Consider the following 26,651-nt stretch of genomic DNA (forward strand, 5'->3'; position numbering starts at 1 on the left):
AAAAAAATAAAATAAAGAAGTATGACAACTCCATTCAACCAGATATTGGAAGTTAACCCTAGATTAGTCACAAGCGGAATTCTTTTCCACGTATCACTATCTTCTTAAATATCTCGATTTCCAATAATCAAAGACACTTCCACTTCTGAGTAGCTGAGATTTTAAAGTAGCAGAGAATATTAAAAATTTAATCGCGGGCCACATAAACTCATTACGCGGGCCAGATTTGGCCCGTGGGCCGTATGTTGGCCATCCCTGCCATAGGCAGTTTAATTATTTCTTCCTTAAAAAGGTGGGATGAGGAGCTATAGATGCCCTCATGGGGCACATTCCCTGAGAGCCCCATATCTCTACAACTCACTCCTGGATCCCTGCGTAAACCTATGAAATACCAACAACAATCCACACATCATTTCAGAGGGACCACACTGCACGCTGGGTACTTTGATCATCATAAATTCATCTGAATGTTAATACTTCTCATTACACACAGGCCTGTGTCTACTGAGAATTGCTATAATCCTGCAACCATGGCCAAGGAAAACACCCCAAGATTTAAAAAAGGACTTTAAAATGGTAACCGCTTACACAGTTCATAGAGCTTCTCTTATTTGCTATTTACATACAGAATCCTGTAATTATGTAGGGGAAACTATTTTATTTTATTTATTTTACAAACAAGACAAAAGTAGTAGACTCTTCCAAAGGCAGAATTTGAATTCACTGTGGATTCAGGACTTAAGCCCCGGGTTCTGAGTCCTTGTTAGTTTTTTTTCCTCTAACTTTCTCCATGTTACAGAACTTGGAAAATTTCATTAACTACTAAAATATAGCTTGTTTATCATTATTTATCCATTATTTCATGGATAAATTTATGATTCCATACTCACTATTCAGGACTGACTGACCCTCCTCTTCAAGGAGCAAGGTAAGGTAAATAATTTATATACACTATTAGTGCAGCAACAAATACTGTGTATTACATGAGTACAAAAATAGTTGTTTTAAACTATTTTTTAAATAGTGAGTTGAGGCTGGAGTACAAATGTCAAACTTTCCATTAGTGGAGAGTTTAATGGTACTTATGAAATATCCTGCTGCTTCTCTGAAGAAGATGAGTAAAAATATAAGATAAATGATGCTCTGATTGGATAGGATGATAACTTCATCTTGTTCACTATTAATTGGTGTACCGGAGGCAATAGAAAAAGCATAAGTGTGAAATGACCGTTCTTTAAACTACAAAGCGAACAAAATGAATTTACAAGATTGAACTGTAATTCCACCTTTTTCTCATGCTGTCATTTTTATTACTACTGGCACCTATAAATATGCTGACACTCAGGCAGTGAAACACTCACAGAATTTGATTGTATTGGAACTGGGGTTCAGTTTTGCATCTTGACTCTTCTTCATAATAGTGATATAATTGTAAAATATCACAAACTTTCCAAATCCTTAATTTTTAATGGTAAAGTAAAAAATAAATACTACCCATTGCATACACACACATTTATATGTAAGGCTCTTAACATTTGGTCAAGATAATTTTGAGGTATAAATGATTAACAAAATAACACACATGGTATTTATATTTTTTTATTTAACAACAGATTCTTATTTTATTTCATTTTTTCCCTTAGCTCTCACTTCTACAAGACATCTCATGATTCCCAAAAAGCATTGATGAGAACAGGACATAAGTGACACACTTCATCCTCCTTGGACTAACCCATGTCCTAGAACTACAGGTCCCTCTCTTTATCATGTTCAGTCTCATTTATTTCATCACTGTGGTTGGGAACCTTGAGACAATTGTGCTGATTCTCTTGGACTCTCATCTCCACACTCCTATGTATTATACTTTTTCCTTAGTAACCTGTCTCTGGTGGACTTTGTTTACTCCTCAGCTGTCACCCTCAAAGTCATGGCCTGGTTACTTATAGGCAACAAGGTCATCTCCTACAATGCCTGTGCTGCTCAGATGTTCTTTTCTGGTGCCTTTGTCATTGAGAAAACTTACCTGTTTTCTCCACGGCCTATGACCACTATGCAGCAGTGAGCAAACCCCTACATTACAACACCACCATGACGACAGGCGTGTGTGTGCGTCTGGCCATAGGCTCCTACATCTACAGTTTCTTTAATGCCTCCTTCTATGTTGGAGACATTTTCAGTCTTTCCCTTTGTAAGTCTAATGTTATCAATCACTTTTTTTTTTTTCCTGAAGCTGGAAACGGAGAGACAGTCAGACAGACTCCCGCATGCGCCCGACCGGGATCCACCCGGCACGCCCACCAGGGGGCGATGCCCTGCCCCTCCGGGGCGTTGCTCTACCGCGACCAGAGCCACTCTAATGCCTGGGGCAGAGGCCAAGGAGCCATCCTCAGTGCCCGGGCCATCTTTGCTCCAATGGCACCTCGCTGCGGGAGGGGAAGAGAGAGACAGAGAGGAAGGAGAGGGGGAGGGGTGGAGAGGCAGATGGGCGCCTCTCCTGTGTGCCCTGGCCAGGAATCGAACCCGGGACCTCTGCACGCCAGGCCGACGCTCTACCACTGAGCCAACCGGCCAGGGCTCAATCACTTTTTATGTGATGTTCCAGCTGTCATGGCTCTCTTTGCTCAGACACAGATATTAGTGAGGTATTTCTTGTTTTTATGTCCAGCTTTAGTGTCCTTTATGCTCTACTGGTGAAATTTTTTTCTTACATAGTCATATATTTAACTACCTTGAAGATGCACTCAGCTCAAAATCACTCGAAGGCTTTGTCCACCTCCTCACCTCATTACTGTCTCCATCTCCTTTACGACTGTCATCTTCATGTACTTAAAGCCCAGTTCCAGCCATTCTATGAACACAGACAAAATGGGCTCTGTCTTCTGTTCTATGGTCACCCCATGCAAAACCCTTTGGTCCACAGCCTGAAGAACAAGGAGGTCAAGAGTGCATTAAAAACTGTGGTTGGATATACACTATGGAATACTACTCAGCCATAAGAAATGATGACATTAGATCATTTATAGCAAAATGGTGGGATCTTGATAACATTATACGGAGTGAAATAAGTAAATCAGAAAAAAACAAGAACTACATGATTCCATACATTGGTGGAACATAAAAACAAGACTAAGAGACATGGACAAGAGTGTGGTGGTTACCAGGGGTGGGGGGAGGGAGGATGCAGGAGGGAAGGAGGGAGAGGGTAAGGGGGAGGGGGAGGGGCACAGAGAAAACTAGATAGAGGGTGACAGAGGACAATCTGACTCTGGGCGAGGGGTATGCAACATAATTTAATGAGAAGATAACCTAGACATGTTTTCTTTGAATATATGTACCCTGAATTATTAATGTCATCCCATTAACATTAATAAAAATTTATTAAAAAAAAAAAAACTGTGGTTGGAAAGGCACATTTTTCAATGGGAATGAAATTTTGACTTCGTAGTATGCACACTAACACTGTTTAATTTCTCTGAATTTTAACATGCAGTGAATTACTTTTTAAGCCCCACACTGCATTTAAATTTCTAAGATGAAATCTTTAGTTTTTCAGAATTCTTTGTCTTTTGAAAAGAAAACATATTCAGAAATGTAATACCTGAATGAAGATAATTAAGGGAAAGCATTAGAAATTTTGGGACCTGCTTTACAGATGTCACTAATGATATATTGTTTATTCACTTGTTCCATTTACATTGTCTCTACCACATGAAAATGCAAATGTACATGTTAAACAGGGGCACAAACAAGCTGATGGACCAAAGCACATGTATGTGCCCCATGTGGGCGCTCACACTAGAGTGGGATATTGTTAGTAGTAAATGGAATACTGCTAGTTCTGGAAACTTTATCCCAGGAGAAAGGAAGAGAGGTGAATGTGTGTCTAACATCTTGCAGTAGAGTGCCCAAGGACAAGGAGGCAAGTGGTTTACTACAACAGACATCACTCAGTTATCTTAGAGGAAGGTGCACACCCTGAATCTCTTCCCCAGAAGTAGTGGAAAGGAGTGAAATATGCATCCAGTGGTCCAACCTACTAGTGCATTGCTGGAGAGAAAGAGGTGAACATTTTACTGAAGCCAACACTTTTCTGTGAGATGGGAAGAAAGTACAAACATAAGACTTCCCCTTCAGGACAATAAACATGGGTGCAGTGCAGAGCCATTATAAAGAGTTTAGGAATATCCCAATATCTCTAGCTATGGTAGTAGAGGGAAACCTTGTCCTATTAAAGTGCACAAAGAATAAAAGCTACAAGAAACACAAAAATTAGGAAAAATACACAACAAAAATATGATGAATTAGTCATTGATCTTAAAGAAATAAAGATCTGTGAATTGCCAGAGAAGGATTTCAAAATGATAATTTTAAAGAAGCTCAGTGAGTTAGGAGAGAACACACATAAACAGCTAAACAAAATCAGGACATGATCTGTAACAAAAGGAGAAGTTTGACAAAGGGATATAAAGTATGAAAAATAACCAAACAATTTCTGGAGTTGAAGACTTCAATGATGGACTAAAATTTTAATAAAGAACTTTATAATTAGACTTGATGAAGCAGAAGAATGAACAAATAAACTTGAAAATGAATTATTGAAATTATTCAGACTGCATAGCAAAAAAAAATATTTTTAAACCTTAAGTTTGTATGAGAAACAATAAAGCAGTATATGCATTGCACGTGTCCCAGAAACAGAGAAGCTTTACCTGTGGAACAGTAAACGTACTAATTATCATGGTAGGAGAAAAGACAAGTGCAGGTAAGTGGATATGCTGAAAACAATATATCAATTATTGCCACAGTCCATTGTCTAGAACTACTACGTGTCTCTCCTTGCTGTAAGTGAGAAAAGCACATATGGGTAAGCAGGTATATTGTTTTAGAACCACTGTTCTTATGATCAATGCAATATCAATATCTATTACATAAATATTAATATGTAACCTTATAAAACAGCTAATATGTGACAGAATTAGTGCTATACTTAATATATATGTCATGTGTTAATCCTGAAATCTTGTGAGAATCACAGGATAATTACTCCTTTTCTCTTTATGGAAGAGAAGTTGAAGTTTGAAGAGGCTAAATGACTTACCCTGATTTGAAGTGAAGCCAATTGGAATTGTGCAAATGTGTGCACAGAAAACATGGGTAACTGACATTTGTCTGTTCTAATAAACGTGTGATAAGTCAGGACGTAAATATGGGCTCAGAGATATCTGTGCAAAGAAAGAAATGATCGTTCCTCCTTAGTTGGAAAAATAAATTCCCAATCAAGAACTGTGATGGCAAGTTTGGTTGGTTCTTTTAGAAAGAGATTTGCTAAGGCGACTTCTAGAGATGTCTTTGAAATAGAGCAAAAATGAAAATGAAATAAAAGTTTAATTACATTATTTTAATTTTTTTCACCAAGATTTACATTCAATACCATTTCACATCAGTTTCAGATGTACAGCAAAGTGCCTGGAAAACCATGCACCTTACAGAGTGATCCCCTTCTTGCCTGAAGCATCGCCCAAGCTCTGTTATCTCGACATTATTAACTCTATTCCTGACTCTGCAAACTAAATCTCTCTGGTGATTCTGCAACTACTAATTTGTACTGCTTAATTCCTTCACTCTTTTCACCCAGCCCCTAAGCTCCCTCCTTTCTGACAGCTGTCAGTCTGTCCTCTGTGTCTATGAGTCTGTTGTTATTTTGTTTGTTTGTTGTTTGTTTGTTTTGTTCATTAGATTCCACATATAAGTGAAATCATGCAGTGTTTTACTTGCTCTGACTGGTTTATTTCACTTAAGAGTTTTAAACCTTTAAAATTCCAAATGCTGATAAAGATGTAAAACAATTTGAATGGAATGCTGTTGGGAAATCAAAATGGTATAGCCCTTTCAGAAAACAATTTGGCAGTTTCTCCTTACTGTACAACCAAACAGTTCTATTCCTAGATATTTACCCAAATGACATGAAAACTGAAGATTAGACAAAAATGTTTAGGCAAATGTTTACATCAACTTTATTTGCAATTATCAAACACTAGACCTAACACAAATGTTCCTGGACTGTGGAATAGGATAAATGATCTGTAATGTCAATATAGACAATACTGCTCTGCAATAAAAAATATTTCAGAATGACACCAGTAATAATGTGGTTGGGCTTCAAAGGCTAAGTGAAAGATTACAGACTCAAAAAGTATACATTCTAAGGTTACAGTTAAGGACATTTTTTTTAAAAATTATTTAAACAATTAACTTTAACAGAGTGACATTGATCAACAAGAGTAAATAGGTTTCAGGTGAACATTTCTATACCATTTGAACTGTTGATTATGTTGCATACCCATCACTCAAAGTCAAATCATCTTCCATCTCCTTATATTTGTATCTTTTTAAACCCTTCTCCTTCCCCCTCATCCCTGCCCAATTAGTCAAGTCCCCTTCCCTTCCCCTGGTAACCACTTTATTTTTATCTATATCAATATCTCTCATTTTTATATCCTATCTATGTGTAAAATCATACAACTCTTAGCTTTTTCTGATTTACTTATTTCACTCAGTATAATGTTCTCAAGGTCCATCCGTGTTGTTGTAAATGATCCTGTGTCATCATCTCTTATGGCTGAGTAGTATTCCATATTATATATGATATGTATCACATCTTCTTTATCGAATCCTCCATCAAGATGCACATTGGTTGTTTTCATGTCTTGGCCCCTGTGAATAATGCGGTGATGAACATGGGGGTACATGACTCTTATTGTTCAAATGTTTTTGCATTTTGGGGGTTGATACCCAGTAGAGGAATTGGTGGGTCATATGGTAATTCTATTATTAATTTTTTGAGGAAGGAACCCCCATTCTTTATTTTATAATGGTCATACGAATTTCTATTCCCAATAGCAGTGAAGGAGGGTTCTTTTTCTCCACAGCCTCTCCAACACTTGTTATTACCTGTCCTGTTGATAACAGCCAATCTAACAGGTGTGAGGTGGTATCTCATTGTAGTTTTGATTTGCATTTCTCAAGTAGCTAGTGAAGATGAGCATTTTTTCATATATCTGTTGGCCATTTGTATGTCCTCTTGGGAGAAGTGTCTGTACATGTACTTCCCTCATTTTTTAATTGAATTGTTTGCTTGTTTGTTGCTGAGCTTTGTGAGCTTTTTATATATTTTGGATATTAATCCCTTATCTGAGCTGTTTTTTGCAAATATTATATCCCATTTAGTTGGCTGCCTATTTGTTTTGTTGTCTGTTTCTTCTGCTGTTCAAAAGCTTTTTAGTTTTATATAGTCCCATTCATTTATTTTTGCCTTAACTTCTCTTGCCTTTGAGGTCAAATTCATAAATTGTTCTCTACAGCCAAGGTCCATGAGCTTACTATCTATGTTTTCGTCCATGTAATTTATAAATTCAGGTCTTATATTTAGGTCTTTGATCCACTTTAAATTAATTTTTGTGCAGGGGGACAAACTATAGTCCAGTTTTATTTTTTTTTCCATGTGGTTTTTCAATTTTCCCCACACCATTTATTGAAGAGGCTTTCTTTACTCCATTGTGTGTTTTTGGCTCCTGTCTCAAAGATGATTTGTCCATATATATGTGGTTTTGTTTCTGGGCTCTCAATTCTGTTCCATTGGTCTGTATGTCTGTTTTTCTGCCAATACCATGCTATTTTATTTATTGTGACTCTATAGTATAATTTGAAGTCCGGTGTTATGATACCTCTGGCGTCATACTTTTTCCTCAAGATCACTTTGGCTATTTGGGTGTTTTTATGGTTCAATACGAAAGTGGTAATATTTGGTTCTATTTCTTTAAAGAATGATATTGAGATTTTTATGGGGATTGCATTAAATTTGTATATTGCTTTGGGTAATATGGCCATTTTAACTATGTTGATTTTTCCAATCCATGAACACAAAATATTTTCTCAGTTCATTGTGTCTTTTTAAATTTCTTTTGGTAATGTTTTGTAGTTTTCAGTATATAGGTCCTTCACATTATTTGTTAAGTTTATTTCTGAGTATTTTTTGTTGCAATTATAAAAGTAGTTGTGTTTGGGTTTTTTTGTTTGTTTTTTATTATTAATTTTAATGAGGTGACATTAATAAACCAGGATACATATGTTCAGAGAAAACATCTCCAGGTTATTTTGACATTTAATTACGTTCCATACCCATCACCCAAAGTCAAATTGTCTTCCGTCACCTTCTATCTGGTTTTCTTAGTGCCCCCCATCCCCTCTCCATTTCTCTCCTTCCTCTCCCCACCACTGTAACCACCACACTCTTGTCCATGTCTCTAAGTCTCGTTTTTATGTCCCAACTATGTATGAAATCAAGCAGTTCTTAGATTTTTCTGATTTACTTATTTACTGGAATTTTGATGGGAATTGCATTGAATTTGTATATTGCTTTGGGTAAAATGGTCATTTTGATTATATTTATTCTTCCTATCCAAAAACAAGGAATATTTGTCCATTTCATTGTATCTTTTTTGATTTCCCTTGCTTTGTCGTTTTCATTATATAGGTCCTATGCATTCTTTGTCATGCTTATTCCTAGGTTTTGTTTTTTTTGCAACCATGAGGGGATTATTATTTGAGTTCGTTTTCTGATATTTCATTGTAGGAATATAGGAAGGCAATGGACTTTTGTATATTAATTTTGTATCCTACTACCTTACCGTATTGGTTTATTGTTTCTAGTAATCTTTTTGTGGAGTCTTTGGGGTTTTCAATGTATAGGATCATATCATCTGCAAAAAGTGAAACCTTTACTTCTTCTTTTCTGATATGGATGCTTTTATTTCTTTATCTTGTCTGATTGCTCTGGCTAGAACTTTGAGCACCATGTTAAATAAGAGTGGAGAGAGTAGAAAATTCTGTCTTGTTCCTGATTTAAGGGAAAAAGTCCTCAGTTATATGCTATTTAATATGATGTTAGCTAATGGTTTATCATAAATGGCCATTATCATGTTGAGATATTTTCCTTCTATACCTATTTTGTTGAGTGTTTTAAACATAAAATTCTGTTGTATTTTATTAAATCCTTTTTCTGCATTTTTTATTAGATCATGTGGGCTTTTGTTATTTGTTTTGTTGATATGGTGTATTATGTTAACTGTTTTACGTATGTTGAACCATCCTTGAGATTCTGGAATGAATCCCACTTGATCATGATGTATTATTTTTTAACATGTTGTTGTATTCAATTTGCTCGTATTTTGTTTGGTATTTTAGCATCTCTACTCATTAGAGATATTGGTCTGTAGTTTTTTGTGCCGTTCTTGCCAGGTTTTGGTATGAGGGTAATGCTGGCCTCATAAGATGTGTTTAGACGTATTGTTTCTTCTTCAAAGTTTTGGAAGACTTTGAGTAGAATAGGAACCAATTCTTCTTTGAATGTTTGATAGAATTCACTAGTATAGCCATCTGGCCCTGAAATTTTATTTTGGGGGAGATTTTTAATAGGTTTTTCTATTTCCTCCATGCTTATTTGTCTGTTTAGGCTTTTAGCTACTTCATGACTCAGTCTAGGAAGATTGTATTGTTCTAGGAATTTATCTGTTTCTTCTAGATTGTTGAATTTGGTGGCGTATAGTTTTTCATAGTTTTTACAATAATTCTTTGTATATCTATGATATCTTTGGTGATTTCTCCTCTTTCATTTTGGATTTTGTTTATATGAGTCCTTTCTCTTTTTTCCTGGTGACTCTTTCTAAGGGTTTGTCAATTTTGTTGATCTTTTCAAAGAACAAGCTCTTTGTTTTATTAATGTTTTCTATAGTTATTTTGTTCTCTATTTTATTTATTTCTGCTCTGATTTTTATTATTTCCTTCTGCTGGTTTTGGGTTGCCTTTGTTCTTTTTTTTCTAGTTCCTTAAGATGTGAAGTTAAGTGGTTTACTTGGGCTTTCTTGTTTGTTCATATAGGCCTATAGTGATATGAACTTTCCTCTTATTACTGCTTCTGCTCCATCCCAGAAATTCTGATATGTCCTATTGTTATTTTTATTTCTGTATCTTTTGATCTCTGTGCTTATTTCTTCTTTGACCCACTCATTTTTAAAAGTATGTTGTTTAGTTTCCACAGTTTTGTGGCTTTGTTACCTCTTTTTTGCAGTTGAATTCCAGTTTCAAAGCTTTATGATCAGAAAGTATGCTTGGTATAATTTTAATTTTTCTGAATTTGCTGATGTTATTTTTGTGGCCAAAATTATGGTCAATTCTTGATAATGTTCCATGTACACTAGAGAAAAATGTATACTCTGGCACTTTGGGATGAAATGTCCTGTAGATGTCTACAATATCCAATTGTTCTTGTGTTTTGTATAACGGCAATATTTCTTTATTAATTTTCTGTTTGGAAGTGTGATCTAGAGTTTTCAGCGGTGTACTGAGGTCTGCAAGTATGATTGTATTTTAGTCAGTTTTTTTTTTTTAGGTCAGTCAGTAGGTGTCTTATATATTTTGGTGCTCCTTGATTTGGTGCATATATATTAAAAAGTTTTATGTCTTCTTGATTCAGTGTCCCCTTAATCATTATGAAATGACCACTTTTGTTTCTGATTACTTTTGATGTCTTGTAGTCTGCATTGTTAGATATGCGTATGGCTATACCTGCTTTTTTTTTGGATGTCATTTGCTTGGAGTATTCTTTTCCAGCCTTTCACTTTGAATTTGTTTTTGTCCTTGTTGCTTAGATGTGTTTCTTGTAGGCAGCATACAGTTGGATTTTCTTTTTTATTTATTTATTTTTTTTCATTTTTCTGAAGCTGGAAACAGGGAGAGACAGTCAGACAGACTCCCGCATGCGCCCAACCGGGATCCACCCGGCACGCCCACCAGGGGGCGACGCTCTGCCCACCAAGGGGCGATGCTCTGCCCATCCTGGGCATCACCATGTTGCAACCAGAGCCACTCTAGCGCCTGAGGCAGAGGCCACAGAGCCATCCCCAGCACCCGGGCCATCTTTGCTCCAATGGAGCCTCAGCTGCGGGAGGGGAAGAGAGAGACAGAGAGGAAAGCACGGCGGAGGGGTGGAGAAGCAAATGGGCGCTTCTCCTGTGTGCCCTGGCCGGGAATCGAACCCGGGTCCTTCGCATGCTAGGCCGACGCTCTACCGCTGAGCCAACCGGCCAGGGCTGGATTTTCTTTTTTAATCCATTCTGCTACTCTGTGTCTTTTTATTGGTGAGTTCAATCCATTTATATATAGTGTAATTATTGACACTTAAGGGTTTCCTATTGCCATTTTATATATAGCTTTATGTTAGTTTTTTATCTTGTTTGGTTATTCTCTTTTGTTTTTTTTATCATTTGTTTTTGTTTGGTTGTAATCCATACTTCTTTCCTCTGTTATTCTTTTTTCAAGTCATGTGCTTCTGTGGTGGTTTTCTCAGGGGTGATAACCATTAAGTAATGGAAAGGGTACCCACCATGTTCATTGTAGTACACTATTTCATGAGTGCTTCTGCACTCCATCATCCTTTGCTACTGTTAATCTCCTTCCTCTCCCTTTTTTGTTTTTGTTGTCACAGTTTAAATTTGGTTTTATTGTGTTTTTGGTGGAGCTTTTACTTGTGGTTTTGTTTTGTTGTGTTTTTTTTTTTTTGTATCTGGTTGGAAAACTCCCTTTAGGATTTCCTGAAGTGGGGGTCTTCTGGTGATAAATTCCTTCATCTTTTCTGTGTCTGTGAATTTTTTTATTTCTCCTTTGTATTTGAAGGATAGCTTTGATGGGTATAGTATTCTTGGCTGAAAGTTCCTCTCTTTCAGATCTTTAAATATTGGGATCCATTCTCTTCTAGCTTGCAGAGTTTCTGCTGAAAAAAAATGATGACAATCTAATAGGCCTCTCTTTATATGTTGTATTCTTCTTTTCCCTGGCTGCCTTGAGAATTTTTTCTTTGTCATTGGTTTGTGCCAATTTCATTATGATGTGCCTTGGAGTAGGTTTGTTGGGTTTAAAATAGCTCAGTGTTCTGTTTGCTTCTTGAATTTGATGCTTTAGTTCTTTCCATAGGCTTCAGAAGTTCTCATCTATTATTTGTTTGAATATATTCTTCATTCCATTTTCTCTCTCTTCTCCTTCTGATATACCTATTATTCTTATGTCACTCTTTTTGATGGAGTCAGACATTTCTGTAGGACTTTCTTATTTTTTTTAATTCATGAGTCTCTCTCCTCTTCTCTCTGTTGTGCCTCAAGTTGCCTGTCTTCTATGTCATTAATTCTCTCTTCTATCTGGCCTGTTCTATTAGCTAAGCTTGTTACCTCATTTTTTAGTTCATGAATTGAGTTTTTCATCTCTGTTTGATTTGTTTTCATAGTTTCAAATTCCTCAGTAATATATGCTTTGTGTTCATTGAATTGTTTTTTGAGCTCCCTAAATTGCCTTTCTGTGTTTTCTTGTATATCTCTGAGTATTTTTAGAATTTCTATTTTAAATTCTATGTCATTTAACTCCAAGGTTTCCAATCTATTAAATTTTTTTCTATAGATTTTTCCTCATCTCTTTGTGCTACATCTCTGTCTTTTGTATTCATGATATTCAATTTCCTTTTCCTTAATGGCACCTGAGGGTGATTTTGTTAATAAAACTAATGATAATTAATAAAGAATAAAAAGAAAAATAAATAAATAAAATGATTTTAAAAATTATTATTTCTTTTTTTGAGAAAATAATGTGAAAAACTAAGAATTATATTGTGCTAAATGGAACAAAAACTACCTAGAACGGAGGGTCTGAGTTAGGGAGAAGTGACAAAGGGACAAAAAACGAGGTGAGGACCCACAGAATGCAGAAAAGGAAAAATTTGGATCAAGAAAAAATAATTTGCTTGTAAATGACGGTCGAATGAGAGATATAGTGAAAGAAATAAGAAGAAAACAAGAGAAAGAAAAAAGATACTGTTGTATTAAGTGGAACAAAAACTACATAGAATAGAAGGCCAGGGTTGGGGGGAATGCTAATGAGTTAAAAAGCAAAGTAAAAAGCACACAAAATGCCACATAGAAAAAATTTGAATCCAAAATAAAATAATTTGCGAGTGAGGATCTAATGAAAGGAAAAGTGAAAGAGAAAAGAAGAAACTAAGAGAGAGGAAGAAAAAAAAGAAAAAGAAGAAGATAAAAAAGAGAGAGTTAAGGTTTTTGGAGTGTTACTCTCATAGAAAGAAAGAAAAAAGAAAAGAAAAAAATGAGAAATGTAACACTATGGGTAATGTAGTTCAAGATGAAGAGAAAAGAATAAAATGAGAAGAGGATAAAAGGACCAAGGTGGAAGAAAAAATATAAAGATAAAGAAATGATAGGAAAAAAAAAGGTGGAAAAAGTTATAAAGACTGGATTATTCTTGATTTTGAGAGGTTGTTTCTTCCTTTTTCTTTCTTCTCCCTCTTTCTGGTCAGTGGCACTTTACCCCAGGCTCTGCCCCTGTGGCATGCTTAGGTAGAAATTTACAGTTGATGTGTTGCTATGGCAATGTTATATACTAAGCCTCAGTCTCATTGCTGTTTGGGGCTTGTTAGCATTTGCAGGCTTCAACAATGGGAGAGTTTGTTTTCCTGGAGCCTCTCTCCAAGTCTCTCCTTCCTGAAATACCAGGTGATTCAGCTATGAAGTTGCCCCTGCCACTGTCTGGAGTGTAAGAGACCCTTAGAGCTGGCAAATCCCTACTCTATCTCCACTCAGCACAGGGCTCTGGGTAAGGCTTTGCCAGCCAGAGCTGCCGGTGTAATCAGGCAGAATGGGAGCCAACTGCTCACAAGCTGTCTTTCTATGAGCCTCCAGGCATGCCTAGTATGCCTCAGCACTCTGTGGGAGCAATCTGCCCAGGATTTTTGTACTTTTTAACCTTTACTGGTTGGCAGGAAGATGCCATAGTCACTTCCTGCAGAACAGGAGGTCTTAAAAGCTGCCAAGTCCCTCCTTTTAGCACAGAGCCCTGAGTATGAAAGCTCTGCTGATCAGAGCCACCTGCTTAAGCAGGTAGGTGGGTGTGTTGACTTCTGTTCAAGCTCCTTTCTAAGGTTCCCCGGGTATGCCTAGTTAAATTTGCCTTAGCGTTTCATGGGATTGCTCTCTGCAGGATTCTTCCTTGTTAAAAAGCCTACATCAGGGGTCTGCAAACTTTTTACACAGGGGGCCAGTTCACTGTCCCTCAGACCATTGGAAGGCCAGACTATAAAAAAAAACTATGACCAGATCCCTATGCACACTGCATATATCTTATTTTAAAGTAAAAAAACAAAATGGGAACAAATGCAATATTTAAAATAAAGAGGAAGTAAATTTAAATCAACAAACTTACCAGTATTTCAATGGGAATTATGCTCCTCTCACTGACCACCAATGAAAGAGGTGCCCCTTCCGGAAGTGCGGTGGGGGCCAGATAAATGGCCTCAGGGGGCCACATGCGGCCTGCAGGCCATAGTTTGGGAACTCCTAGCCTACAGCCTATAACTTCTGCAGTGTTCTCTGAGGTCTGTTCCATAGAAATGTGCTTTTTACCCTGTATCTGCTGGCAGGAAGTTGCCCAGCTACTGCGAGCAGAGCAAGAGGCCTTAAAAATATTATGTCTCTCCATCGTGTTCTCTTAGATCGCTGACCTGAGAAAGAAGACCTTGTCAGCCAGAGCCGCTGTTGGCATAAGCCAGCTGGGCAGTGAGCAGACTGTGGGTTAAGCTAATTTCAGCAACTGGATCCACGGATCTGCTCCAGAGACTGTCTGCAAGCTGCCTGCCCAACCCTCCCCCTAGCACTTTTGTATTTTTCTTCCCTGGGAATGTGCTGTGTTAGCTTGTATGGCAGGTGGAGGTGCTCCGCCTGCCAGAAGAGGTCCGGGCGTAGGCAAATTGGCTTTCTCACACTCCCGGTGAGCTGTTGTTCGGGGAGCAGGGATTACACCGAGATTCTGGTCTCAGCTCACGCAGAAGGCTACTGCTGACAGTCTCCGACCCTGCCCATCTGTCAGGGAATGCGGGTGCCCACGCCCAAGGTGCTAGGAGGAACCACTCACACACTGTCCACGCTCGCCGACCAGGATATTGGGAGAAATGAAGGCAACCACTCACCCGCCTCTGCGGAGGTCCGCTGATGACGTTAGCTAACATGGGCTGAGCTGCCGCAGGCACACTATTTCTTCAGCTTGAACGTCTCTGTGCCAGCCCAGCTCTTTCCATTCCCCCAGCCCTCACTTTCTCTGGGTTCCAAGTGAAAGCAGCCCTTGCTCAGGTCAGTGAGGAAGGTGAAGTGTTCCATTTTCCATCTTATTTCCTTCAGGGTCGATTATATATTTAGCCACCTTTTCACCCAATCGTACCTTTGTTCAGTGTGTGTGTCTTACAGAGGATCCTGGGATCATTTTTCTATCTCTAGTTGTCGAACTTGTTGAAATTTTGAGGAGAGGTATCGGGAGCCCTCCTCACAGTGCCATTTCTCTGACCTCACCAACTTGTGTTTGTTTTGTTTTTGTATTTAAGTTCATATTCTGATATTTAATTGTTGGCATATAGAAAAGCAGTAGACTTTTGAATATTGATTTTGTATTGTGCAACTTTACAGTACTGGTGTATTATTTTTAATAGCCTTTTGGTGCAGCCTTTTCAGTTTTCTATATACAGGATCATGTCATCTGCAAAAAGTGCTACCTTTATTGCTTCTTTCCTGATATGAATGCTTTTTATTTCTTTCTCTTGCATAATTACTCTGGCTATAACTTCCAGAACTATGTTGAATAAGAGTGGAGAGAGTAAGACTTTAAATGACACTTTGAACTAAATTGACATAATAGACATTTACAGGCCATTTCATCTCAAAACATCAGATTATACATTCTATTCCAGTGTGCATGGAACATTCTCAAGGATATACCATATGTTGGGCCACAAAACTAACATTAACAAATTCAGGAAGATTGATATTATACCAAGCATATTTTCCTTGTCTTCTTCCTGATTTTAGAAGAAAAGCCTTCATTTTTTCACCATTTAGTATGATATTAGCTGATGGTTTGTCATATATGGCCTTTATTATGTTGTGGTACTTTTCATCTATTCTGATTATATTGAGTTTTTTAAATATAAAAAAATGTGGTATCTTATCAAATGCCTTTTCTGCATCTATTGATAGGATCATATGGGTTTTGTTCTATGCTCTGTTGATGTAATGTATTACATTGATCAATTTCCATATTTTGAATCATCCTTGTACTCCTGGAATGAATCCCACTTGATTGTGAAGTATTATTTTTTTAATGTGTTGTTGCATATCATTTGTTAGTATTTGGTTTAGAATTTTTGCATCAGTGTTCATTAGAAATAGTGGTCTGTAGTTTTCTTTTTTGCGTGTTGTCCTTGCCAAGTTTTGGGTTGAGTGCTATGTTGGCCTCATAAAATGTGTTGCTTCTTCTTTTTCTTTTTTTTTTTTTTTTTTTTTTTGTTTTGGAAGACTGAAAAGGATAGTTACCAAATGTTCTTTTACTTTGGTAGAATTCACTAGTGTAACCATCTGGTCCTAGACTTTTTTTTGGGGGGGGGGGTTTGATAGTTGTTTCTATTTTCTCCCTGCATATAGGTCTATTTAGGTTTTCCACTTCTTCAAGGCTCAGTCTAAGAAGATTATACAGTTCTAGGAATTTGTGTATTCCTTCTAGGTTGAATTTGGTGGCATATAATCTTTCATAATATTCTAGTGTGATCTTTTGTATATATATATCTATGATTTCTGTGGTAATTTCTCCTCTTTCATTTCAGATTTTGTTTATTTGAGTCCTTCCTCTTTTTTCCTTTGTGAATGGTATGTCAATTTTATAGATCTTTTCCAAGAAACAGCTCTTTGTTATATTAATTTTTTCTATACTATTTTTGTTCTTTATATCATTTAGTTCTGCTCTAATTTTTACTATTTTCTTTCTTCTGCTGACTTTGGGTTGCCTTTGTTCTTTTTTTTTCTAGTTCCTTAAGGTGTTATGTTAGGTTGTTTAATTCAAATTTCTTTTGTTTCTTCATAAAAGCTTGTAATGATATGAACTTCCCTCTTATTAATGCTTTGGCTGCATCTCAGAAATTTTGACATGTTGTGTGGTCATTTTTATTTGTCTGTATTTACCTTTTGATCTTTGCTTTTATTTCTACTTTAAACCTGTCATTTTTTTAAAGTATGATGTTTAATTACCATTTTTGTGGGTTTCTTTACTCCCTTTTTAGAGTTCAATTCTAATTTCAAAGTCTTCTGATCAGAAAATATGTTTCTTATAATATCAATCTTCCTGAATTTGTTAATGTTAGTTTTGTGGCCCAACATATGGTATATCCTTGAGAATGTTCCATGCACACTGGAATGGAATGTATAATCTGATGTTTTGAGATGAAATGGCCTATAAATGTCTATTATGTCAATTTAGTTCAAAGTTTCATTTAAAGTCAATATTTTTTTATTGATTTTGTGTTTGGATGATCTATCTAAAGCTATCAATGACGGGTTGAAATCTCCAAGTAGAATCATGTTTCTGCCTGCTTTTATTTTTAGATGTTAGTAGATGTTTTAAATATTTTTGTGCTCCTTGGTTTGCTGTATATATATTACAAAGTGTTAGGTCTTCTTGATACAATATCCTCTTTATCAATATGGAATGTTCATCTTAGTCTCTGGTTACTTTTGTTGTCTTCAGGTCAGCATTGTAAGATATGCATATGGTCACACCTGCTTTTCTTTGTATATTATTTACTCGAAAAATATTTTTCCAACTTTTACTTTGAATCTACTTTTGTCCTTGCAGCTTAGATGTGTTTCTTGAAGGCAGCATATGGTTTGGTTTTGCTTTTTGATCCAACCTTCTACTCTGTGCCTCTTTATTGGAGAGTTCATTCCATTTACATTTAAGATAATTTATTGATTTTTGAGGATTTTCTAGATCCATTTTATGTTTCATTTTCAGGTAGCTTTGTGTCTTGTTTGGTTCTTCCCCATTTTGTTCCTGTCATTAGTTGGATACAGCATGTTGTAAGGGCTTTCCAGTTTCTTCCAGTTTCAGCTATACTGCTTCAGCTTTCCTGATTTTTAGCTCTAACAATGGTGATCTCAGGCTTTCAGGTATTCCTTCCCACATCTCATCAGAGTTGGGAACCCGATGTGGAGTCAGAGGAGAGAACAGCTCTGGAGAGCTAGCTGTAGGGTTTGTCTCTGCTACTCTTGGTACAGCGAGGTGAGGAAGATGGGATTTAGGAGGCTAGGGGCTTTACTTTAGCTCTCTCTGTCTCCACTAAGTGCTGGGTGCAGAAAGACTAGGGGAACACTAGCTGTGACACCATGCTCTGATCATTTTGGTTTATCTTCCCCTCCGCCAATCTGTTTTACTGGTACTCCTGGCAGAAAGAGACCCAGTCACTGCAAGTTTCCCTCTCTGTACCTCTCAGACAAAATCCAGAAAGCCCAAGCTTCCCTCTTCCTCATAATAAAGCAGAGAAAAAGAAACAGTCACTCTGGGTTTGTCTCTTCTCCTCTCCAAAGCCCACCATGAAAGTATTTTATCTTCCATCCTCCTTCCCACGCCATCCCACCTTTAATTCATTCGGTTTCTGGGTCTTTCAGACATATCTGAAATCCCAGCTGGGATTCCTTTGCTCAGTTATAGTTGTTGAATTTGTTGAAAATTCAAGAGGATTGATCAGGAGTATGTCTCATGCCACCATTACCCTGATGTCATCAAATTGACTTTTTCTAAACATAAGACAAGGTCTTTCCTTGTCTCTTCTTATGGTTCTTTTAGTTATACTCTATTTTTTGGGTTGTAAGACCACTTTTATTCTTCCTAGTGTGAAATCACTGCCCAATAAAAAAGTGGAGGCAAAGCTTTAACACTACAAATGGGAACTGAATGGGAAATGGCATCCCTTACTCACTCAGCTTTGCCTGATGGGAATAATGTTTCTACAACATAGACCTGGGGAAGATGAGAGATGCCAGTGCCCTGGATGTCTTAAGGTGAAACTGTAGCTCTACACTGATACCGGGAGTTAGAAAGAACTCCTGACTTCTTGGACACATTTCCCTGAAGTAGAACTTCTACCACACAGCTTGGGGAAGAGAGCCAAAGGAGCAGGTAAAAGCTAAAATTCCACTGGCTCTGATTTTAGCAGTTTTCATAGCTTTCCTGAATAAATGCTTCTCCATGTTCTATAAGTCCTTAGGACAATTACAAATTGTTAGTTTTTTTAAAAAAATGTTTTACCAATGATATTGTTGTTTCACTGGAAAGAAGGTCCACTGAGCTCTTTGCAATGTTGTCTATAAAGCCTATCACTAAAATTACCTTCAATAAAATTTTAATAATGGAGTTATTTCATATTTACACAACTGTTTCAAATATAGCACTGAGAATTCTTGTATTCTACTCACTCACTTTCCCCTAAAACCTTATATCTAATGTTCTATCATCATACATTACTGTGCTGCATTTTTCCAAAATGCAGAACTCAACATTAGTACTCTATCCTTAATTGAAGTCCTGAGTTTATTGAAATTTTACAAGTATTTTTACTAATTACTTCTTTATTTCAAGATTTAATTTTTGATAAAACATGAACAAATGAAAATAGTTGTTTATTTAACTCACTATCTGGTACTGTGTTACCAGCAATGTATAATTCAAATAACCACTATTGAGTTCAAACATAAAGATATAGAAATACAGAAAAGAATTAATAAATCAGAAAGAAAATTATATTTAGGAAATAATTCAGGGTGTGGGGACTAAAATATCAAAGAAAATTGATAAAAATTTCCCAGGTTTTAAAGGACATTTTACTGGAGAGAGTGTTGACCCGGGATGCTGAGGACCTAGGTTCAAAACCCCAAGGTTACTGACTTGAGCACAGACTCATCAGCTTGAGCCCAAAGTTTGCTGGATTTAGTACAAGGCCACTTACTAGAGCAAGAAGTCATTGGCTGGCCTGGGGCCCCACCACTTGGGCATATATAAGAAAGCAATCAATAAACATCTAAAGTGCCATGGTGACCAATTCATGCTTCTCGTCTCTCTCTCTTCCTGTATGTCTATATCTGTTTCAAAAAAATAAACCTATGTTCATAGAAAACCCTTTAGGCATACATTTAGATCAGCTTTATTTATAACTACCAAACCCTAAAGCCAACATTTCTCTTAATTGAGAAATGAGAAACAATCAGTAATACACATAAAATAAAACTATACAAAAAAATTTGCATGACTAGTAAAAGTAGCAACATTGATGGGTCTTAAATGCATTATACCAAGTGAAAAAAAGCAAGACTCATAGACTATGCATACTAGAATCCAGAGAAAGATATTCTTGCAAAGGTTGTTACATACACAAAACAGTTCAGTGGTTTACTGAAGCAGTAGGTAGGGGAAGGAGTTGACAACAAAGAACCTTGTGCTTTTGCATACATGTTGGAAATGTTCTATTATCTTGATTCTGGTAGTAGCTACATTACCATTACACATTTGAACAAATTCTTAAAACTATACACACAAAAAAAATTTGTGGATCATATAGTTTCTAAATTATGCATTTAGAAAAAGAAAAGAAATTATATGTAGTAGCAAAATATGCATGCACATTCATTATACATCTAGATCCCCATAGGCAGTTTAATTATTATTTCCCAAAGAAGGTGAGTTGAGGAGCTATAGACACTCTCATGAGGCACGTTCCCTGAGTGCTCTATATCTCTAAAATTCACTCCTGGGTCCCTGCATTAGCCTCTGAAATACCAACAACACTCCACAAAACATCATTTTAGAGGGACAACACGGCACGCTGCATGCTTTGATCATCATAAATTCATCTAAATGTTAATAGTTGTCATTACAACCAAGCCTTCAGTCTACTTAAGAATTGCTATAAACCTGCAACTATGGCCAAGAAAATCACCCTTAGATAAAAAAGAGACTTTAAAATGGTAACTTTTTACACAGTTGTCTTATATACCTTCTCTTATTTTGTTATTTACAGACACAATACAGTAAATTACATGGGAGAAGTAATTGTATTGTGTTTATTTTAAAGACAAAGGTAAGGGACTCTTGCAAAGGCAGAATAAGAATTCATGGTGGATTCAGGACTTGAGTTCCAGGTTCTGGGCCCTTGTTACTGTTTTTTCTTCTAACTTTCCCCATTTTAGAGAACTTGGAACATTTTGATAACTCCTAAAATATAGCTTGTTTATCATTATTTATCCATTATTTTATGGATAAATTTCTAATATCATACTCACTATTTAGAACTGAAAGTCCCATCCCTTCAAGGAGCAAGGTAAGCTAAATATTCTGTATACACTATTAGTGAAGCTACTTGTATTGTGAGTTATTTGAGCACCAAAATAGGTAATTTAAACTATTTTTCTTAATAATGAATTGAGGCCAGAGTATAAATGTCAAAATTCCTATTAGTGTGGAGTTTAGTGGTATTTATAAAATATCTTGCTGCTTCTCTGAAGAAGATGAATAAAAATATAAGATAAATGATGCTCTGAGTGGGTAGGGTGGTAACTTCATACTGTTCACTATCAATTGGTTTACTGGAGGTTACAAAAAAGCATAAATGTGTAATGACCAATCTATAAACTACAAAGCAAACAAAATGAATGCACAAGATTGAACTGTAGTTCCAACTTTTTCCCATGCTGTCATTTTTAATATTAGTGGCACCTTTAAATATGCTGACACTCAGGCAGCTAAACACACACAGAATTTGATTGTGTTAGAACTGCAGTTCAGTAGTGCATCTTGAATCTTCTTAATGCTGGTGATATAATTATAGAAAATCACATAACTTTTCAAATACTTAATTATTAATGGTAAAGCAAAAATAATAATGATACCCATTGCATACACACACATTTATATGTAAGGCTTTTAACATTAGATCAAGATTATTTTGAGATACCAATGATTAATAAAATAATGCACATGGTACATATATATATTTTAATTTAACAACAATTTTCTTATTTTTTGTCATTATTTTCTTTAGATCTCACTTGTACAAGACATCTCATGATTCCCAAAAAGGATTGATGGAGAACAGAACAGAAGTGACATACTTCATCCTCCTTGGACTAACCCAGGTCCTAGAACTACAGGTCCCCCTCTTTATCATGTTCACTCTCATTTATCTCATCACTGTGGTTGGGAACCTCGGGACAATTGTGCTGATTCTCTTGGACTCTCGTCTCCACACTCCTATGTACTTTTTCCTCAGTAACCTGTCTCTGGTGGACTTTTTTTACTCCTCAGCTGTCACTCCCAAAGTCATGGCTGGGTTACTTATAGGCAACAAGGTCATCTCCTACATTGCTTGTGCTGTTCAGATGTTCTTTTTTGTAGCTTTTGCCACTGCAGAAAATTATCTCTTAGCATCAATGGCCTATGACCGCTATGCAGCAGTGTGCAAACCCCTACATTACACCACCACCATGACTACAGGCGTGTGTGTGCGCCTGGCTATAGGATCTTACATCTGTGGTTTTCTGAATGCCTCCTTCCATGTTGGAGACATATTCAGCCTTTCCTTTTTTTGTAAGTCTAATGTGGTAAATCACTTTTTCTGTGATGTTCCAGCTGTCACAGCTCTCTCTTGCTCAGATACACACAAGAGTGAGGTATTTCTTGTGTTTATGTCCAGCTTTAATGTATTTATTGCTCTTCTGGTAATATTAATTTCTTACCTTTTTATATTTATAACCATCTTGAAAATGCACTCAACTCATGGCCACCAGAAGGCTTTATCCACCTGTGCTTCTCACCTCATTGCTGTCTCCATCTTCTATGGGACTGTCATCTTCATGTACCTAAAGCCCAGCTCCAGCCATTCCATGGACACAGACAAATTGGCCTCTCTCTTCTATTCTATGGTCATTCCTATGCTGAATCCTCTGGTCTACAGCCTGCGGAACAAGGAGGTCAAGAGTGCATTAAAAGCTGTGGTTGAGAAGGCACATTTTTCTACAGAATTAAGATTTTAACCTTTAGAGTATGCATAATAACACTGTTTAATTTCTCTCAAACTCTTACCATGAAGTGAATTAATTTTTAAACCCCACACTACATTTAAATTTATCAGACAACATATTTATCTTTTCAAAACATTTTGTCTTTTGAAAACAAAACATGGGCCTGACCTGTGGTGGCGCAGTGGGTAAAGCGTTGACCTGGAAATGCTGAGGTCGCCGGTTCAAAACCCTGGGCTTGCCTGGTCAAGGCACATATGGGAGTTGATGCTTCCTGCTCCTCCCGCCCCCTTCTCTGTCTCTCTCCTCTCTCTCTCTCCCCCTCTCTCTCCTTTCTAAAATGAATAAATAAATAAATAATTAAAAAAAAAAAAAAAAAAAAAAAAAAAAAAGAAAACAAAACATATTCAGAAATGTAATACCTAAATGAGGATGGTTAAGGGAAAGCATTAGCAATTTTGGAACCTACTTCTCAAATATCACTAATGTTATCTGATTTACTCACTTGTTTCACTTACATTGTCTCTACCACATGCCAATGCAAATATGCATGTTCATCAGGGTCACAAACAAGCTGATGCACCAAAACACATGTATGTGTCCCATGTGGGCACTCACACTGGAGTGGGATATTGTCAGAAGCAAATGGAATACTGTTAGTTCTGGAAACCTTACTGCAGGAGAAAGGGAGAGGAGGTGAGTATGTGTCCAACATCTTGCAGTAAATTGCCCAAGGACAAAGAGGCCAGTGGTTTACTACAACAGACATGGCTCTGTTATATTAGGGAAAGGTACACACCCTGAATGTTTTTTCCAAAATAATGGAGAGGAGTGAAATACACATCCAGTGGTTCAACCTATAAGTGCATTGCAGTAGAGAAAGGGGTGAACATTTTACTGAAGCCAACACTTTTCTGTGAGAGTGGAAAAAGTACAAACATAAGACTTACTTCCAGGAGAGATAGACGTGGGTGATGAGTATATCCATTAAAAGGAGTTTAAAAATCTCCCAGAGTCTAGATAGGGGACACCTTGTCCTATTCAAGTGCACGAAGAACAAAAGCTACAAGAAACATAAAAATTTGGAAAAGATGACACACAAAAAGAATACAATGAATTTGTCATAGATCCTAAAAAAATAGAGATCTGTGAATTGCCAGAAAACAGATTCAAATGATTATCTTAAGAAAGCTCAGTGAGTTATGAGAGAACACACATAAATAAATAAACACAATCAGGACACAACATATAAGTAAAATGAGTTCAACAGAAAAATAAATCATGAAAAATAACCAAACAAATTCTGAGTTGAAGATAGAATGATGAACTAATATTTTAAATAAAGAGCTTTTTAATCAGACTTGATGAAGCAGAAGAATGATTCAGTGAACTTGTAAACAAGTTATTTAAAATTACCCAGACAGAGGAAAAAAAGAATATTTTTTAAGCTTAAGTACTTTTGAGAAACCATATTGCCATTTATGCATAATAGGTGTCCCAGAAAGAGAGAAGCTTTACCTGTGGAACAGTTAACCTAGTAATTATTGTGGCAGAAAAAAAGACACCTGAAGGGTTATGGATATGCTTAAACAATACATCAATTCTTCCCACAGTCCACTGTCTAGAACTATTAATTGTCTCTCATTAGCTGAAAAAGGACAAGCACATATGAGTAAGCAGGTGTATTATTTGAGTACCACTATTTTTATGATTGATGCAATATCTATATCTATAACAATAAATATTAACATGTAACCTTATTAAACACCTACTATGTGATGAAATTAGTGCTACGCTTAATATACATGTCATGCATTAATCTTGAAAACCCTATGAGAATGACAAGATAATTATTCCTTTCCTCTTTATGGAAGAGAAGTTGAAGTTTAAAGAAGCTAAATGACTTACCCTAATTTGAAGTGAAGCTAGTTGAAATTGTGCAAATGTGTGCACAGAAAACATGGGTAACTGTGACATTTGTCTGTTCTAATAAATGTGTGATAAGTCAGGACAGAAATATGGACTCAGATATCTGTGAAAAGGAAGAAATGAATGTTCCTCCTTTGTTAGAAAAAAATTTCCAGTCTAGAACTGTGATGGTAGGTTACATGGGTATGTTCTTAAAAAGATTTGCTAAGGAGACTTCTTGAGATGGTGAGATAGAACAAAAATGAAAACAATATAAAAGTTAAATTAAATTTAAAAAATTTTTAACCAGTATACATTTCCATTCAATACAATTACACACAAGTTTCAGATGTACAGCAAAGTGTCTAGAAAACCATGAACCTTACAGAATGATCCCCTTCCTGCCTCATGCACCGTCTGGTCCATTCCCTGTTATCTGAACAATATTAACTATGATATATTCCCCATGCTGCAAACTGCATCCCTGTGGCTATTCTGCAACTACCAATTTGTACCGTTTAATTTCTTCACCTTTTTCCTCCAGCCCACCAAACTCCCTCCCTTCTGACAGCTGTCATTCTATCGGTCATCTGTGTCTATGAGTCTCTTTCTTATTTTTTTTTTTTTTTTTTCATTAGATTCCACATATGAGTGAAGTCATACGGTGTTTTTCTTGCTCCTACTGGCTTATTTCACTTAACAATTTTAAATATTTAAAATACCAAATGCTGATAACAATGTAAAAATATTTTAATGGATTGCTGTTGGAAAATCAAAATGGTATAGTGACCCTTCAGAAAACAATTTGGCAAACTCAATCAAATAAACATATACTTTTAAATGACCAAACAATGCTTTCCTACATATTTACCCAAAAGACATGAAAACTTTCACAATTAGACAAAAATGTTTAGGCAAATGGTTACATCAGCTTTATTTGAAATTATCAAAGACTAGACCCAACACAAATGTTCCTGGACTGTGGAATAGGATAATGACCTGTACTGTTCATATATAGAATACTGCTCTGCAATGAAAATAGTTCACTAAGACACAGGTAACAATGTCGATGAACTTCAAAGGCTAAGTGAAAGATGACAGTCTCAAAAGTATACATTCTAAAGTTACAGTTAAGAACATTCTTTTTTTTAATAAATTTTTATTAATTTTAATAAGGTGACATCAATAAATCAGGGTACATATATTCAAAGAAAACATGTCCAGGTTATCTTGTCATTCAATTATGTTGCATACCCATCACCCAAAGTCAGATTGTCCTCCGTCACCTTCTATCTAGTTTTCTTTGTGCCCTTCCCCTTACCCCTCCCCCTCTCCCTTCTTCCCTCCCCCTGCCCCTCATAACCAACACTCTCTTGTCCATATCTCTTAGGTTCGTTTTTATGTCCCACCAATGTATGGAATCCTGCGGTTCTTATTTTTTTCTGATTTACTTATTTCACTCTGTATAATGTTATCAAGATCCCACCATTTTGCTGTAAGTGATCCCATGTCATCATTTCTTATGGCTGAATAGTATACCATGGTGTATATGTGCTACATCCTCTTTATCCTGTCTTCTATTTTTTTCTTTTTTTTTTTAACAGTGATTAAAGCCTTTAAGCAAACTCTTAGCCAATACAGCAAGAATCCATAAAAGAGTAGTGTACTTAACGTGTTCACCAAGTCCAACTTGGTCCCAACACCATGCCAAATCCCTGAAAAATGCAACCCAATCCCAGTTCAGTC

At 36.5% G+C, this 26,651-nt stretch overlaps 1 protein-coding gene and 1 pseudogene across 1 annotated transcript; both read left to right on the forward strand.

The window, feature by feature from the left end:
• Positions 1-311: 311 nt before the first annotated feature.
• Positions 312-4,096, forward strand: LOC136387916 (olfactory receptor 5B2-like; annotated as a pseudogene).
• Positions 4,097-22,064: 17,968 nt separating this feature from the next.
• On the forward strand, positions 22,065-23,012 carry LOC136388600 (olfactory receptor 5B2-like). The gene has a single exon (XM_066360420.1). The coding sequence runs from the start codon at positions 22,065-22,067 to the stop codon at positions 23,010-23,012; it is 948 nt and encodes a 315-aa protein (XP_066216517.1).
• The last annotated feature ends 3,639 nt before the right edge of the window (positions 23,013-26,651 follow it).

Source organism: Saccopteryx leptura, chromosome 1, assembly GCF_036850995.1.
Source record: "Saccopteryx leptura isolate mSacLep1 chromosome 1, mSacLep1_pri_phased_curated, whole genome shotgun sequence".
NCBI lineage: Eukaryota > Metazoa > Chordata > Mammalia > Chiroptera > Emballonuridae > Saccopteryx > Saccopteryx leptura.